At 40.8% G+C, this 16253-nt stretch overlaps 1 protein-coding gene across 4 annotated transcripts in view; it reads right to left on the minus strand.

Moving 5' to 3' along the window:
* Positions 1 to 16253, minus strand: part of LOC135199344 (high affinity cAMP-specific and IBMX-insensitive 3',5'-cyclic phosphodiesterase 8B-like) — a 187675-nt gene that overhangs the window by 75463 nt on the left and 95959 nt on the right. For all 4 annotated transcript variants that reach the window (XM_064227291.1, XM_064227289.1, XM_064227290.1 and 1 more), the window contains 2 exons: positions 7198 to 7518; positions 5733 to 6053 (listed from right to left, as the gene is read on the minus strand). In XM_064227291.1, coding sequence (XP_064083361.1) covers positions 5733 to 5913 — 181 coding nt within the window. In that variant the 5' untranslated portion in view covers positions 5914 to 6053; positions 7198 to 7518. The remainder of the gene's footprint in view (positions 1 to 5732; positions 6054 to 7197; positions 7519 to 16253) is intronic.

Here is a 16253-nt window from a genome sequence, read left to right on the forward strand (position 1 = left end):
ATATATATATATATATATAAAGATATATGCCAAGAAGGAAAATAAACGACGGAGTATCCGTGAGACCTTTCGACATTCAAAACGTCCTTTACTAAGCAGAACTGACATACATGAGGAAAAAGACAAAACAAGAAGATTCGTATAACTGACAAATAGGGATTTTAAAGAGGTTAGTACCTAGAATCCGACACACCTGAAGATGAGTAACCTTCCCAAACAAACATAAACAATGGGTGCAATTAAAAGTTTAAGACAAACATCTCAGATACAAGGACAAGACAATCAAAGGATTATAGGTGACAGCTATTCAGAACTTTGGTAAACAAAACCATATTCACAATACATATTCACAATACATGTTAGACATACATTACAACGAAGATAACTCTAAGGCAACTAATTTTTATTTAAGTCTGTAATTATATCTTTGAGGTCATTCTTAAACATGTTACAAATATAAGGGTCTAAATGAAAAAGGCCACGACTAACATTGAAATTACAATGAAAAGTAAGTTGTATTAAAGCAGATTCTAAAAGATTTCGTGATAAGACATCTCTTGACCTTGCAATTACTGAACTACCAACCCAATTTATTCGGTGGTTGTTTTCACTTAAATGAATGAATATTGCATTAGATGTTTGCCCAGTTTTTACAGAATATTTATGCTGGCTTAGCCTTACTTCTAGGCCCTTGCTAGACTGTACGAGATAAAATGAGGGACAATCCATACATGGAATTTTATATATCATGTTGTTGCTTTCTCTGGGGACATTTGTTATTAACATTCCTTTTAGTGTGATATTATAGGAAAAAACAAGGTTGACATTAAAAGCTTTTAGCAATGATTTAATGGTTTCAAATCCGTTGAAATAAGGCAAACTGAGAATGTTCTTAGAATTTTCTTTCTGCGTGTTACTTACACTATAAAACTTTTTGTGGGCTTTATTATAACAAATATCTAATATATGTGAAGGATAACATAAATCTTTCTCTTTTTTTCTTATGTATTCAATTTCTTTATCCAAATATTGGGGACTGACAATGCGCAATGCTCGTAAAAACATAGAAGAAAAAATTGATATTTTTATGTTAAGATGGTGGCCTGAGAAGAAATGAACATAAGTTAAGTTGTTGGTCGGTTTCCTATAAATACTGAATTTACATTGAAATGGTTCTCTATGTATCAAAACATCTAAGAAAGGAAGGCAATTGTCTTTTTCTAATTCTAGAGTAAACTTAATCGATGGTACCTGGTTATTTAATTTAGAGAGTAAATCATTTACATCAATACCGACAGGCAGAGCAGCTAAAATATCATCAACATAACGATACCACTTTACAGGAATATAAATGATATTAGGTAAGTAGCATTTTTCAAAGAATTCCATGTACAAGTTTGAGAGTAGTGGTGATAAAGGATTTCCCATTGCCATGCCAAATATTTGTTGATAAAATTCACCATTGAATATAAACTTACAATTACAAATTCGTTAGATTTGTTAGTTGTGATGTATGTTCTCTTTTTACGAAAGTCCCTATAGACTCTATTTTAGAATATCTTAGTAATGAACTAACTCAGCATGAATTACCTCTACCTATACGTCACATTATTTCACTCACGAGTTTGTGCATTTGTGATTGTAAGTTTATATTCAATGGTGAATTTTATCAACAAATATTTGGCAAGGCAATGGGAAATCCTTTATCACCACTACTCTCAAACTTGTATGGCTGACGTCAGAACTCTGAACCAAAGATCTTGAAACTTAAACAAATTATTTATCTTTCATCTATTTGTTTATCTGTTGGCAATTCATCTTTTTTTTATAATTGATCTCTTTTGTCTGTATTTTTTGTTGCCTTCTATCATTTCTTAACAATGAATGCCATATTCTTCGGGAGTTTGAATTTCAACTTAATGGCCTCTATTTGGGGCTTGGTCCATTTGAATAGGGTTTATCTTCTGAATGTTGTTGTTATTATTATTATTATTATTTATTTTTTTTTTTGTGCTCTATCACAGTCCTTCAATTCGACTGGGTGGTATTTATAGTGTGGGGTTCCGGGTTGCATCCTGCCTCCTTAGGAGTCCATCACTTTTCTTACTATGTGTGCCGTTTCTAGGATCACACTCTTCTGCATGAGTCCTGGAGCTACTTCAGCCTCTAGTTTTTCTAGATTCCTTTTCAGGGATCTTGGGATCGTGCCTAGTGCTCCTATGATTATGGGTACGATTTCCACTGGCATATCCCATATCCTTCTTATTTCTATTTTCAGATCTTGATACTTATCCATTTTTTTCCCTCTCTTTCTTTCTCTTCAACTCTGGTGTCCCATGGTATTGCGACATCAATGAGTGATACTTCTTCTTATTATTATTATTATTATTATTATTCTTATTATTATTTATTATAAGTTATTCCTTATTATTATTATTATTTTATTTTATTTTTTTCATTTTTTTATTTATTTATTTATTTTTTTTTTGCTCTATCACAGTCCTCCAATTCGACTGGGTGGTATTTATTTAGTGTGGGGTTCCGGGTTGTTGCATCCTGCCTCCTTAGGAGTCCATCACTTTTCTTACTATGTGCGCCGTTTCTAGGATCACACTCTTCTGCATGAGTCCTGGAGCTATTTCAGCCTCTATTTTTTCCAGATTCCTTTTCAGGGATCTTGGGATCGTGCCTAGTGCTCCTATGATTATGGGTACGATTTCCACTGGCATATCCCATATCCTTCTTATTTCTATTTTCAGGTCTTGATACTTATCCATTTTTTCCCTTTCTTTCTCTTCAACTCTGATGTCCCATGGTATTGCGACATCAGTGAGTGATACTTTTTTCTCGATTTTGTCAATCAACGTCACGTCTGGTCTATTTGCACGTATCACCCTATCTGTTCTGATACCATAGTCCCAGAGGATCTTTGCCTGATCGTTTTCTATCACTCCTTCAGGTTGGTGTTCGTACCACTTATTACTGCAAGGTAGCTGGTGTTTCTTGCACAGGCTCCAGTGGAGGGCTTTTGCCACTGAATCATGCCTCTTTTTGTACTGGTTCTGTGCAAGTGCCGGACATTCGCTTGCTATGTGGTTTATGGTCTCATTTTTCGTATTGCACTTCCTACATATGGGAGAGATGTTATTTCCATCTATCTTTCTTTGGATATATCTGGTTCTTAGGGCCTGATCTTGTGCCGCTGTTATCATTCCTTCAGTTTCCTTCTTGAGCTCTCCCCTCTGTAACCATTGCCATGTGTCATCGCTGGCTAATTCTTTAGTCTGTCTCATGTATTGTCCGTGCATTGGTTTGTTGTGCCATTCCTCTGTTCTGTTTGTCATTACCCTGTCTCTGTATATTTCTGGGTCTTCGTCTACTTTTATCAGTCCTTCTTCCCATGCACTCTTGAGCCACTCGTATTCACTGGTTTTCATATATTACCCCAGTGCTCTGTTCTAGATGTTGACGCAGTCCTCTATGCTTAGTAGTCCTCTCCCTCCTTCCTTTCGTGTTATGTATAGTCTGTCCGTATTTGCTCTTGAGTGTAGTACTTTGTGTATTGTCATATGTTTCCTGGTTTTCTGATCTATGCTGCGGAATTCTGCCTTCGTCCATTCCACTATTCCTGCGCTGTATCTGATTACTGGCACTGCCCATGTGTTTATGGCTTTTATCATATTTCCGGCGTTGAGTTTTGACTTGAGTATCGCCTTGAGTCTCTGCATATATTCTTTCCTGATCGTGTCCTTCATCTCTTGGTGTTTTATATCCCCTCCTTCCATTATTCCCAGGTATTTGTATCCCGTCTCATCTATGTGTTTGATGTTGCTCCCATCTGGTAGCTTTATCCCTTCAGTCCTTGTTACTTTGCCCTTTTGTATGTTGACTAAGGCACATTTTTCTATTCCAAACTCCATCCTGATGTCCCCAGATACAATCCTTACAGTCTGGATTAGGGTATCTATTTCCTTGATGCTCTTACCATTCAGCTTGATGTCCATGAACATCAGATGGTTAATTCTGTTGCCTCTTTTCTTGAGTTGGTATCCAGCATCCATCTTCTGCAGTACTTTTGTCATGGGAATTATGGCTACTACGAAGAGTAGTGGGGACAGTGAGTCGCCCTGGAAGATCCCTCTCCTGATATTAACCTCTGCTAGTCTTGTTCCATAGCTTGTAAGTATTGTATTCCAGTTGCGCATTGTATTTTTGAGGAAGCTGATGGTGTTTTCCTCTGCCCCATATATTTTCAGGCATTCTATTAGCCATGTGTGTGGTATCATGTCGAAGGCTTTCTTATAGTCTATCCATGCCATGCTTAGGTTGGTTTTCCTTCTCCTACTGTTCTTCATTACCATTTTGTCTATCAGGAGCTGGTCTTTTGTGCCCCTACACTTCTTTCTGTAGCCTTTCTGTTGGTGGGGGATGGTGTTTGTATCCTCTAGGTAGTTGTATAGCTTATACAAACACCATCCCCACCAACAGTTATGTAAATGTACATATATTTAAATTTAAAAACAGCAAGAATAGCTTTCGGGAATCTGTGGATTTGTTTCTCCATTTGAAGACTCGTGCTACTATGAGTATTTTTTAAATATTATTATTATTATTATTCAGTAAATGAACCTTATTCAAATGGAATAAAGAAACCAGAGGGGCCACTGACTTGAAATTCTTGAAGCTTCCAAAGAATATAATGGTGTTCATTAGGAAAAAGTAACAGCAGGAAGTAAGAAAATGCAGAAAGAGGGGATCAGTTATAGGAAAAAATTAACTAACAAATTGATCAATAATTATATAAAAACGTAATAATTCATCAAATTACAAAGACAATTCTTTATCTGCAGTGTAAGCTAACTGAACCAGTAACTAAAAAGGCGACACTTACAGGTTAACACAGTTTTTCTCCTCAGGTGCAACGAAAATGTGACAACAAGGCGACGCTTGACTCAATTCTGATACGAGTTATAAAAGAAAAGACTCCAGCCCTATAACACTCCACACACACAGAAGCCTCCAATGTAAAGGATTATGATGACGAAAAAGAAATAGTTTGGATTTGTTTTATAACAATGTAACAGGACGAAAAACTCTTTGAGTTCTCTAACAGAATGCAACAACAGCCTCCAGGACCCTAATGAAAGGCCAGAGTTCATATACTGGAAAATCTTGACGCTGGAATGGAATGGAAGATAGAATTTCCGCCAGAGGACAAGTGCTGGGACCCATAAGGTCATTCAGCCAGCGCTGAAAGGGAAACTGAGAGTGAAAGGTTTGAAAGGTGTAACGGGAAGAAGACCTCAAAGCAGTTGTACTATGAAGCAATTGTTAGGAGAGGGTGGAAAGTAAGATGGAAGAAAGAGAATATGAAGGGAGGTACAGTTTATATGCATGGAGGTACAGTAAAATGAATGAAAGGGGTTCCAATTATGGGCCGAAGGGACGCCGCAAAGAACCCTAAATAATGCTAACGGTGCATTGTGTGAAGTGACTGACGGCACTACACTCCTACGGGGATTCTAGGGTCCACTACGCTTCCAAGTCCTAAATCTATATAACCAGTAGTAAGGTTCCTAAAACAAGAATGAATCCATAGGGTAGTTGAGTAATAATAGTAATAATAAAAAAATACAGACTTAAATCTAGATCAACTGCTGAAAAAATGTCTGGGCTGACTCCAGAGTGAACGTTTGGGAAAGAGGGGGGCTGGCCGCAGCGACTGTACTCACCCGAGAGCTGCTGCTGTTGCTTGCTGACAGCTGTGGTGTTGGTGGTGGAAGAAGCGGTGAGAGGAGGGGGTGGTGGTGGTTGGTGGTTGGTGGCAGAGGAGTGTTGGGAAGGGGACTCGTCGTTTTCCCGGCAGTAGACGACGCCCGTGGGCGACACGTGGATGCTGGGCGTACACCCCATAGCTGTTCGGGAGGGGGTGGGCGGCGTCGCGGTTCCTTGTGCTGCTGCTGCTGATGCTGCTGCTGCTGCTGCTGCCCCAGACACACGCCCGCTACCACCATCACCGCCCACCGACCGCCGACCTACCCCCCTTCACCCACCTGCGGCACGGAGAGAAGGAGGAGACACGTTATGACCAAATCTCAGGCAAAGAACTCTTCCTAAGACTACCTATTGCCCTTTGGGTGCTGGATCCTGAAACCCTGTTTTGCATGAAATGACACAATTCAAAGGATATTAATTTAGACATTCGGAATAAGACTGTCATCTATATATGTTCAGTTTCCTGTCACACCTGCAAGTTCAAACACGCACGCACACACACACACAAGTATAATCATATCCAGCTCTCTCTCCTTCCTTGCAGGCTTGCCCGAGAGTCATCACTGAATACTCCCCACTGATTCTACTACGTTTTATGGTAACCCAAACCATGGATTTCCTCAGTCAGACATTCTAGTGTCGCACTGCAGCTACCAGTGAACACTTGCCATACTGCTAAAAGTTTATAATAAAATGTTATAAGGGCGGGAAATTCACAGCCAGAAACATTCCACAAAAATGCACAGGACAGTCACCAAAATTAATATCACAGACACAAACCCAAATACCCAAACAGAAATGAAAGATGTTCTGTGGTACAATGCTAGAGAGGTCAATTCCTCTTCCCCTTCGTGAAAATTATACTCCAAGGTGATCAGTAGTGGGTTTTATTGGACTCTTATTACACTTTAATTTCTTTTTTTACTTAACAAATGAAGCCCACTTAATCTGGACTTTTGAACTGAATCTTCAGATTTCAACTTCAATTAACAGATACTTGATAGGCCCTTGGATCACTCCAGACCTGCTGCTCACTACTCAACCCAGCTGTAGTACCTGGGTGCCACCTGCTATCAGGCTTCAGAAAAGGACATGGAGTCAGGAACCTTGTCCAAAAAGACTTGCCAAGAAGACGGATGGCTGCACTGCACCTTTCTGGCCCTCTACCTCTTCCAAAGCTTCAAAGAAGTAGTATGCATGTGTGGGGATATTAATAATACAACATTTGGCAAAAGTTAGCAAGTATAAAAAAGAAATGCCAAAATTGATTTCAGTTCTCGCACACAAAACTCCACTGTCACACCACCCCAAATATTACTAGGATTTCCCTCTCTCTCTCTCTCTCTCTCTCTCTCTCTCTCTCTCTCTCTCTCTCTCTCTCTCTCTCTGAATTTTCCAAGGCTTTGAAAGGTCCAGACTTACCACCTCAGATCCGAAGTGCCTCGCTCAGGTCTGACCGACTGAGTGGTGTTCTTCCGCAGGAGAAGACTCGGGTTCTCTGTCGAAGGCGACAACAGTGTCGGCACTCCCGTCAGGAGGCGAAGGGGGGAAGCAGGGGGTTGGGGGATAGAGGAAGGAGAAGGAGTAGGAGGAGGCGGAGGAGGTGGAGGGGGAGGAAGAGGAGGAGGAGGAGGCTGTGTCTCTCGAGGGGGAGGAGGCAGTCGTTGGGTAGGTCTAGAGGACCCAGGATGGCCTTTACACCCACTCGCCGACCACCACCGCATCTTCATGCCCACACATCACCTGCAAAGAAGAGTAAGAAGAGGTCATATGAGGTCACAAGAGGTTATTAGGGACCATTCCCTACAATCACTGACCCAGTAAATGAACAAATACATAAATCAGTGTACCCTGATGATGATGCCCAAATTAGAGCCTGAAACGTTTAAGCAAAGATAAGATGCACTACTAGCCTGGAGCAATTCACCTTTTATTTCATTCATTTACTTATTTTCTTAATCTATTCATTTATTGATCTATCTTGTTTCCTTATATGATAACTGATCTCTTCTTTCTGTGTATACCTCTGTCACTTCTTTCATGGAACGCTACCTTCATTGGATGCTTGAATTTCAAGTCGATGGCCCCTTTGGTGGGCTTGTTCCATATAAATGAGGTTTATGTCCTGAACAACAACAACAACAACAATAATAATAATAATAATAATAATAATAATAATAATAATAATAATAATAATAATAATAATGGCTGATTAAGCTGTGTTGATTTTAGACAGGAGTTTCTCTAATCTCCTTATTGCTGATTTTTATTTTTCAACACTGCTTAGACTGGCAAGAATGCGCCAATGGAAGACATGTCAAAAACGGTGGATTCAAGGGACAATGATTATTCTGCGTAATACATCAATCTTGTTTCTCTCTCTCTCTCTCTCTCTCTTGCTATTTCTTGCTCTTTCGTCTTATTTCCTCGCAACGTTTCGGCTCAGGCTCTGCTGGTCATCTTCCAGGCGAAGGGTGGAGTTGGTCTGATGCTGTTGGGAGTCCTACAGTGTTTTATACCACTGCTACCAGTGGGGTGCAACGGGATGTTGATTTTGATTGGCTGTGCGCTCAGGACTGTCTGCTATTGGCTGTTTACTCGCCGCCTCAAGACAGTCGCGGGAGTTCATGGTTTCTCTCTCGTAGCCTTGATGATCGTCTCAGCACTTGGGTGATGTCATGGGGAGCTGCATTTTCACTGGGATAGTATTGTGCACAACACTATGATTTTCGGAGGTGCCCTGACCAGAGATGTCTACACTTGCTGGAAGCTCTATTCATTTTTTGGGAAAAAAAACGCTGCCTGAACACAAGACAAGAAGCCTTCCTCCTTCCCACGAGCTTAAAGCAGAATCTGACCCAAGGATCAATTGCATTAACTAATAATACCAGCGATAATACATTCAATATTCCTTCAGATGAACCACCCACATGAAGGAAACACCGACAACACCACCAGGAATGCCGTCATCGAGCGAAGAGCCAATGAAAATGCAGCTCCCCATGACATCATCTGAGTGCAGACGATCATCAAGGCTACGCCAGGAAAACCATCCACTCCAGCAACTGTCTTGAGGCGGCAAGTAAGCAGCCAATAGCAGACAGTCCTGAGCGCACAGCCAATCAAAAATCAACTTCCTGTTGTACCCCGCTGGTACCAGTGGTATAGAACACTGCAGGATTCCTGACAGTATCAGTCTAATCCAACCTTCGCCTGGAAGATGACCAGCGGAGCCTGAATCGAAACGTTGGGGGAAAATAAGAAGAAAGAGCAAGAAAGAAAGACAGAGAGAGAGAGAGAGAAACAAGATTGATGTATTTCCCATGCAGAATAATCATTGTCCCTTGAATCCAACGTTTCTGACATGTCCTCCATTGGCACATTGCTCGCCAGTCTAAGCGGTGCTGAAAAATCAGCAATAAGGAGATTTGAGAAAGTCCTTTATAAAATGATAATAACAATAATAATAATAATAGCATCAGCAGTGCATTCATGGTTAAAACGACAAGAGTCAGTCACATCCAGGGGACGTCCTTTACGACAAAATATAAAAAAACAAAACAATACACTCAAAAAAGGATCAATAAAATGGAGCCATGACTGTGGAGTTGGAAAATGTAAACAACCTCTGAGGTAAAAAAAAAAAAGGAAAAAAAAGGAAAAAAAAAAACATTAAAGGACAGAGGTCCTTTGGGAGCTTCCATCCCATATCAGGTCCTTCCCCTCCAGCCCCAACCATACCCACAGGCCACCCTAATTCAACCCACCCCACCCCCACCCCACACACCCACCTTCCCTTCCCTCTCTCTCTCTCTCTCTTCTCTCTCTACCTTGTCAGCCTAGCTTCTCTCTCTCTCTGACAAAAACAAAATCCAAATGGTCAACTACACTCACAGAAAATGATTGACTTTTAATATTTTTACTAAATTATCCTGTGCTAATAACACCTTTTGCTAAATTATTGTGTTAATAACATCCTTTGCTGATTCATTATGTGTTAATAACACCCTTTGCTAAATTATCATGTGTTAATAACATCCTTTTCTAAATTAGTATGCACTAATCACATCCTTTGCTAAATTATTAAGTGTTAATAACATCCTTTGTTAATTTATCATGTGTTAATAACATCTTTTGCTAAATTATCAAGTGTAAATAACATCCTTTGCTAAATTATCACGATCGGGACTAAATTCACGCGCCAAATTATCATCATGGCAAAATCCACCTAGCTTTGCAGCTAAGCCCCGCCCACTGATTACGTCACGACCAATCAATCCTTGAATCCGACTGGTTGGCAATGTTTTCGAAAAGTTGGTTATCCCCTGAAATAAAATCATAATACACATCTCCCTAAAAATAATAATAATAATAATAATAATAAAAACATGAAAATATGAATGAAATCAGGAGTTTATTGTGTTTCGTAAATGGGGCTCACTGAATGTCTGTGTTCAAATTGGTGCGCTCGTATCACTGGCCAATGGTAATGTCTGATATTGCCAAGCGTGTGTACCATTTTTTATTTAAACGGCTGGCCTAAAGGATTAAACATTTTGACGTGGCTAGGAACCAATTGGTTACCTAGCAAAGAGACCTACAGCTTACTGTGAGATCCGAACCACATTATATCGAGAAATGAATTGCTAATCACCAGAAATCAATTCCTCCCATTCCACGTTGGCAGAGCGGGGGAGCGGACTCCGCCTGCCAAACGTAATCCACTCGTCCAGCGAGGAACTTGTTGCTGTTGTTGGGGGGTAGGAAAGATCTACGGAAGATCCTAAAAAGGTCTGAAAAAGCCGTTTCGCGTTGAGTTCAAGATACAGGAATTTTAGGACAGGATGTTTGTGATTTATTTATTAAAACGAGAATGTAAAAAATATATAATGTGCATGTTAAACAGTACAGAAAAAATGATTTCTGATAAGATAATAGCATATTCATTTTATTTTTCGTTGGCAAAACGACGCTCTATTTGACCGTAGATTTTAGCACGCGTCCCAAGTAAGCTGAAGGTCGGATAACGCCTTGGTATTTCCCCTTGTCAGCTACAACAACAATCTGAGGTCGTGGTTCAGAAACAACTTGGGACTGCTTGAACTCTTCAGTCACTCCCAAATTTGAGTCAGTCATTGCCTGGAGGGACATGGGCCACTTTTGGTAAAACGTTGAGGTTGTTTGTTTGTTTCTCCGTCAGCAGTATGACTAAAATAGCCATGGCAAAACTTTGATCAAAATTTAACCAAAGGTGGCCCATACCCCTGGCAATGACTGCTTAAAATTTGGGAGTGATTGAACAATTCCTCTTGGAAGAAAGGGACTTTTTGCTCTCTTCTCTCTCTCTCTCTCTCTCTCTCTCTCCAGAGCCACACGACATCCTTGGCGGAGGTTAGCAGCAGTTTTCGAATATTCCTAATGTTTTTTTTTACGTGGGTATGCGACCTGGCAACACATCCCCCCGACCCCCCACCCTAACAAAAACGTATTAGGGTCCGGAATGAGATCAGAAAGGGGTACACTGAGTGACCTGGTATATTTTAAAGGGTAAAAAAAAGGGGATCAAATGAAAGTCGTCAAGTGTATATTACATTAAACTATATTATTACTTATTTTGAACTTATTTCCCTTATTTATTCAGGAACATACGACGAATAATTAAACGTAAAAGTATGTCGAGCATAAGCTCCGACAGCCACGCAATTTGGAAGCTTTAAAGCATTTCAAGTTCCATATTGAGAGGTTTCATCGTCTGTATAATACTAATAATTAATAATAATAATAATAATAATAATAATAATAATAATAATAATAATAATAATAATAATAATAATAATAATAAAGAGCTTCAAGATATTGAAAAGTTCACAGGAACGTAAATCAAGACGAGAACCATCTTGTATACATAGTCGAAATGCCGCCTGGACCAGATGACGAACAGCACACAGCAGCAACGCGCATTCTCGAAAAGGGTAAAATGGCATCAGATGCCACCTAAAACACACAGCTTTAAGAAGTGGCGCGTTCTCGAAAAAAGAGAAAAAAAAAGATAAAAAGAAAGAGATGAAGAAGAAAAGTACGCGCCAGGCTGCCAGGTTCAAAATGGCATGGAAAATACGTGACAGATAGATCTGTGGCTATGACAATTACATATGTTCCTTATTTGCGGCTATTTCAGTTACACCTGTATCTTATTAAGTGTCTGGTTCAAATTGGCATCAAAATATGGACAGATAGATTTGTGGCTATTATAGTTAAATCTGTATCTTATTTGTGGCTATTCCAGTTAAATCTGTATGTTATTTGTGGCTATTACATTTATAACTGTATCTTATTTGTGGCTATTACAGTTACATCTGTATCTTATTAAGTGTCTGGTTCAAAATGGCATGCAAATACGTGACAGATAGATCTGTGGCTAATACAGTTACATCCGCATCTATCTGGTTAAAAGAGACCAGTAGAGTCTATATAGTATATACTAGTTCTCATTCTTATAAAAATATATATGAAGATGATCCCTATTCATTTGGAAGATGCCCCAGCGGGGGGGAGAGGGAGGGACCACAGACACGGGGGGCACTGAAATTCAAACCTCCAAAGAATGTGGTCCTCTTTAGAAAACAGAAACTGGAGGTGAAGGGGATGAGAAAGTTAGATGTCAGTCATTACGACAGGAAAATATGTACACGGATTAATAAGTGGATAAGTATGCACGTAAATGATTAGAATTCTCTCTCTCTCTCTCTCTCTCTCTCCTGCGTGTGTGTGTGTGTGTGTGTGAGGACGTAAGGAAATGCAAAGGAGAGCGGACGTCCTCCACATTGTGTGTTGGGGAGCTTTCGCAACCCGAAGGGATGGACCTTTTGTCTTCCGTCTCAAAGTCTCAAAAAACAGCGGCCCCCCCCACCCCCTCCTGCCTCTTGAGCCCATCCCATCCCCCCTTTCATCACTCCCTCCCCCTTCCCTCCCTCCCTGCCCACAAAACCTCCTTCCCTCCCCCGAGGGACCTCTTAAAGGGACTTGTCCAAAAATTTCCCCTCGACGCAAGAGCCGATGGCACTCAAAAGGTCTCTCCGTCTAATCATCCTTTAAGGAGGAGTTGGAGGGGGTTGGGGAGGAGGTTTGGAGGAGGAGGAGGTGGAGGAGGGGGAGGAGTAGGAGGAGGAAGAGGAGGAGGAGGAGGAGCAAGAGATGACTGTTTTGGTTGCGTTCCCTTTCGCCAAACACGAAGCCTCGAAGAGCCGCTGCTTGTACAGGGACGAGAGACGAGGCGCAGACGGGAGACGTCGGGGAGCCGTTTCAAAGGTAAATCCTTATTGCTAATACTACTACTACTACTACAGCTACTACTTGCAACAGAATACAAACATGGAAGATTTCAGGCCAAAGGCCAACTCCTGGGACCTATGAAGTCATTCAGAGCTGAAAGGTGTAACAGGAGGAAGGCTTTATGGTTGCACTATGAATCAGTTGCTAAGAGAAGGTGGACAGCAAGGAGGAAGAAAGAGAATACGAACGGAGGTACAGTAATAGAACTGAAAGGGGTTGCGGCTAGGTCCCGAAGGGACACTGCAGAGAACCTTAAGGAATGCCTACAGTGCACCGTGAAGAGGCTGCTAGTTAGTATTCCGTAAAAGAGAAGTATTTGTCTATCCGCCCTCACATCTTAAGAAGAGCCAACGCTAGAGGGAGGCAAAGTTCCTTGTTGGATGAGTGGTGTACGTGCTCGCCTACCACTTCGGTAGTCCCGAGTTCGATTCCCCGCTCTGCCAACGTGGAATCAGAGGAACTTGTTGCTGGTGATTAGAAATTAATTTCTCGATATAATGTGGTTCGGAACCCACGATAAGCTGTAGGTTCCGTTGCTAGGTAACCGTCTAATCCTTCGGGGAGCCAGCCCTTTATCCTTTATAGGAGAGCTGGTAATCAGCTCAGTGGTCTGGTTAAACTAAGATACACTCTCTCTCTCTCTCTCTCTCTCTAGAGGACTGCAAATTGGTATGTTGATCAGCCCCCCTCCACTCATCAAACATACCAAATTGCAGCCCTCTAGCCTCGGTAGTTTTGATCTTATTGAAGGTTTAATGTAGCCATAATAGGTATACCAACGACACAGGCCACCACAGGACCGTGGCTGAGTTGCACATTTGACAAGTGACTCCTGAATGAATGAATGAATCATTTATAAATAAATGAATGACACAAGACTTTCACATTTAGAATCGCTACTTCAATGCTTTTTAATTCATTTCAATACATTTTGTGCCTTTTATTGCACATTTTATTAGATTTTTATGCATTTAATACAATTAAATGCACTTTAGTACATATTATTAGATTTTAATGCATTTTCATATACTTTGATCATTTTTAATTCATTTCAATACATTTTCATGAATTTTAATGCTTTTTAATAAATTTTAAGGCATTTTAATACGTTCTAATGCTTTTAATACTTTTTAATACGTTTAAATCAATTTTAATTGCATTTTCATACACTTTTAGAAATTTTAATGCATTTTAATACATCTTAATAAAGTTCATTATAATACATTTTAATACATTTTAATGTTTTTAAATATATTCTAATACATTCTAATGCTTTTAAATACATTTTAATGCCTTTTTATATATTAACTAATTTTCTTTATTAACTTTTTTTTAATACACGAGATATTTTTTTCTGTATTTCTCTTGGAACAGTTTCAAGAGAGAGAGAGAGAGAGAGAGAGAGAGAGAGAGAGAGAGAGAGAGAGAGAGAGAGAGACTGATAAGCCTTCGAAAAGTTCTACTGACAATGAAAGTGGCTTACTCCTTGAAACAAGGATAGAACACAAAATTTGGGCCCAAGGCCAAAAGCGTTGGGACCCACGAGGTCATTCAGCGCTGAACAGGCTCTAAAGGTGTCACAGGAGGCAAACCTCATAGCTGCCATATGAATCAATTGTTAGAGAGGATGGACAGCATATAACGTAAGATAGAGACTAGTACGCACAGAGGTACTGGCAGAGGAATGAAAGGGGGTTGCAGCTAGCAAAGAACTTTAGGTAATGTCTACAGTGAACCGCGCGAGGTTCACTGACGATACTAATCCCTCCCTCAACGGGGACAAGCATTACTAAAGACGGGTCAGGTCAGCCCACATCCGTCTGCCGAGGTCACACACACACACACACACACACACACACAAACACCACCTTCGAGTCATGACGCAAATGGAGGAGGAGAGTTATGGTCGCTGTTTTTGAGCGATTCGGCCTTGGGCCGGCTACTGACCATTGTGGCGCTCTGAATAGCATTACCATATCATCTTCCAGGACGGGATGAATCACTACTGCCCAGCGCGTGTGAGAGCGCACGAGAGATTTTACCAAGAGTGTAGAAGAAGCGATCTTATATAATCATAAGTATCCCTGACTTGAAATTCAGGCTTCCGAAGCAAGCACAGAAAAGACTTAACAGGAAAGGAGAGATCCCACTTTGTTCTAGACAGAATTCCAGGCGCTGTAAACTAAAATAAATCACACTCCTTTCTCCTCGGACTCAAATGTCCTTGAGGTGGAACTCGCATAATGTCATTGCTACGTGAATTCGACCTTGAAAAGTTCCTCGTTGGACGAAAGGTTTTCGCGCTCGGCTACCAATCCGGTGGTCCGAAGTTCGATTCTCGGCTCGGCAAACGCGGAATCAGAGGGATGTATTTCTGGTGATATAGATATTCATTTCTCGCTATAATTTGGTTCGGATCCCACAATAAGCTGTAGGTCCCGTTGCTAGGTGACCAATTGGTTCCTAGCCACGTCAAAATATCTAATCCTTCGAGCCAGCCCTTTATAGGAGAGCTGTTAATCAACTCAGTGGTCTGGTTAAACTAAGATTTACTTCATTTTTTTAGACCTTGAAAGATTCAGCGGTTGTTGTCGTCGGCTTGTTGTTGATAATAACAATAACGTGGCCTTTCGTCAGCGCCGGACTTTGCTGTTGGACGTGGGTTAATGACTGTTGTTTGACAGACGACGCCTTGGCTATGTCACTGCGCGGATTTTGACGGTACCGCTGCCAGCATATTCCCGAGCAGTAATCTAGTATCGAACCTTCCCTCAAAAAGGACGCCATATCTTCAAAACTAACCATAGAGTCTTCTTGTAAATAATCTCATTGTGTTTCCCACACCCAAATGCCAATTTGATAACTTCATTACACTTAACTAACCCATCCTAACCTAACCTAACCCAGAGGCACGGCAGAAAAAACCGGGGCTGGTGCAATACTACAGTAGATTCACATCACCCATGCATCTGATGTCCAGGCCAGTCCCTTACGACACTCCTGATTGGCTGTTGATAAGCCAATCGCAGGGCTGGAAACTCTCAATTTCTCTCTAGAGTTCACATAGGCAGGATGTATGTTCCACCTCTACTGAGGGATTGTGTCTTCCAAAAGTATCCCTCAGGAGAGATGGAACATTCATCCTG

The sequence above is a fragment of the Macrobrachium nipponense genome, chromosome 25 (assembly GCF_015104395.2).
Source record: "Macrobrachium nipponense isolate FS-2020 chromosome 25, ASM1510439v2, whole genome shotgun sequence".
In the NCBI taxonomy this organism is placed as follows: domain Eukaryota; kingdom Metazoa; phylum Arthropoda; class Malacostraca; order Decapoda; family Palaemonidae; genus Macrobrachium; species Macrobrachium nipponense.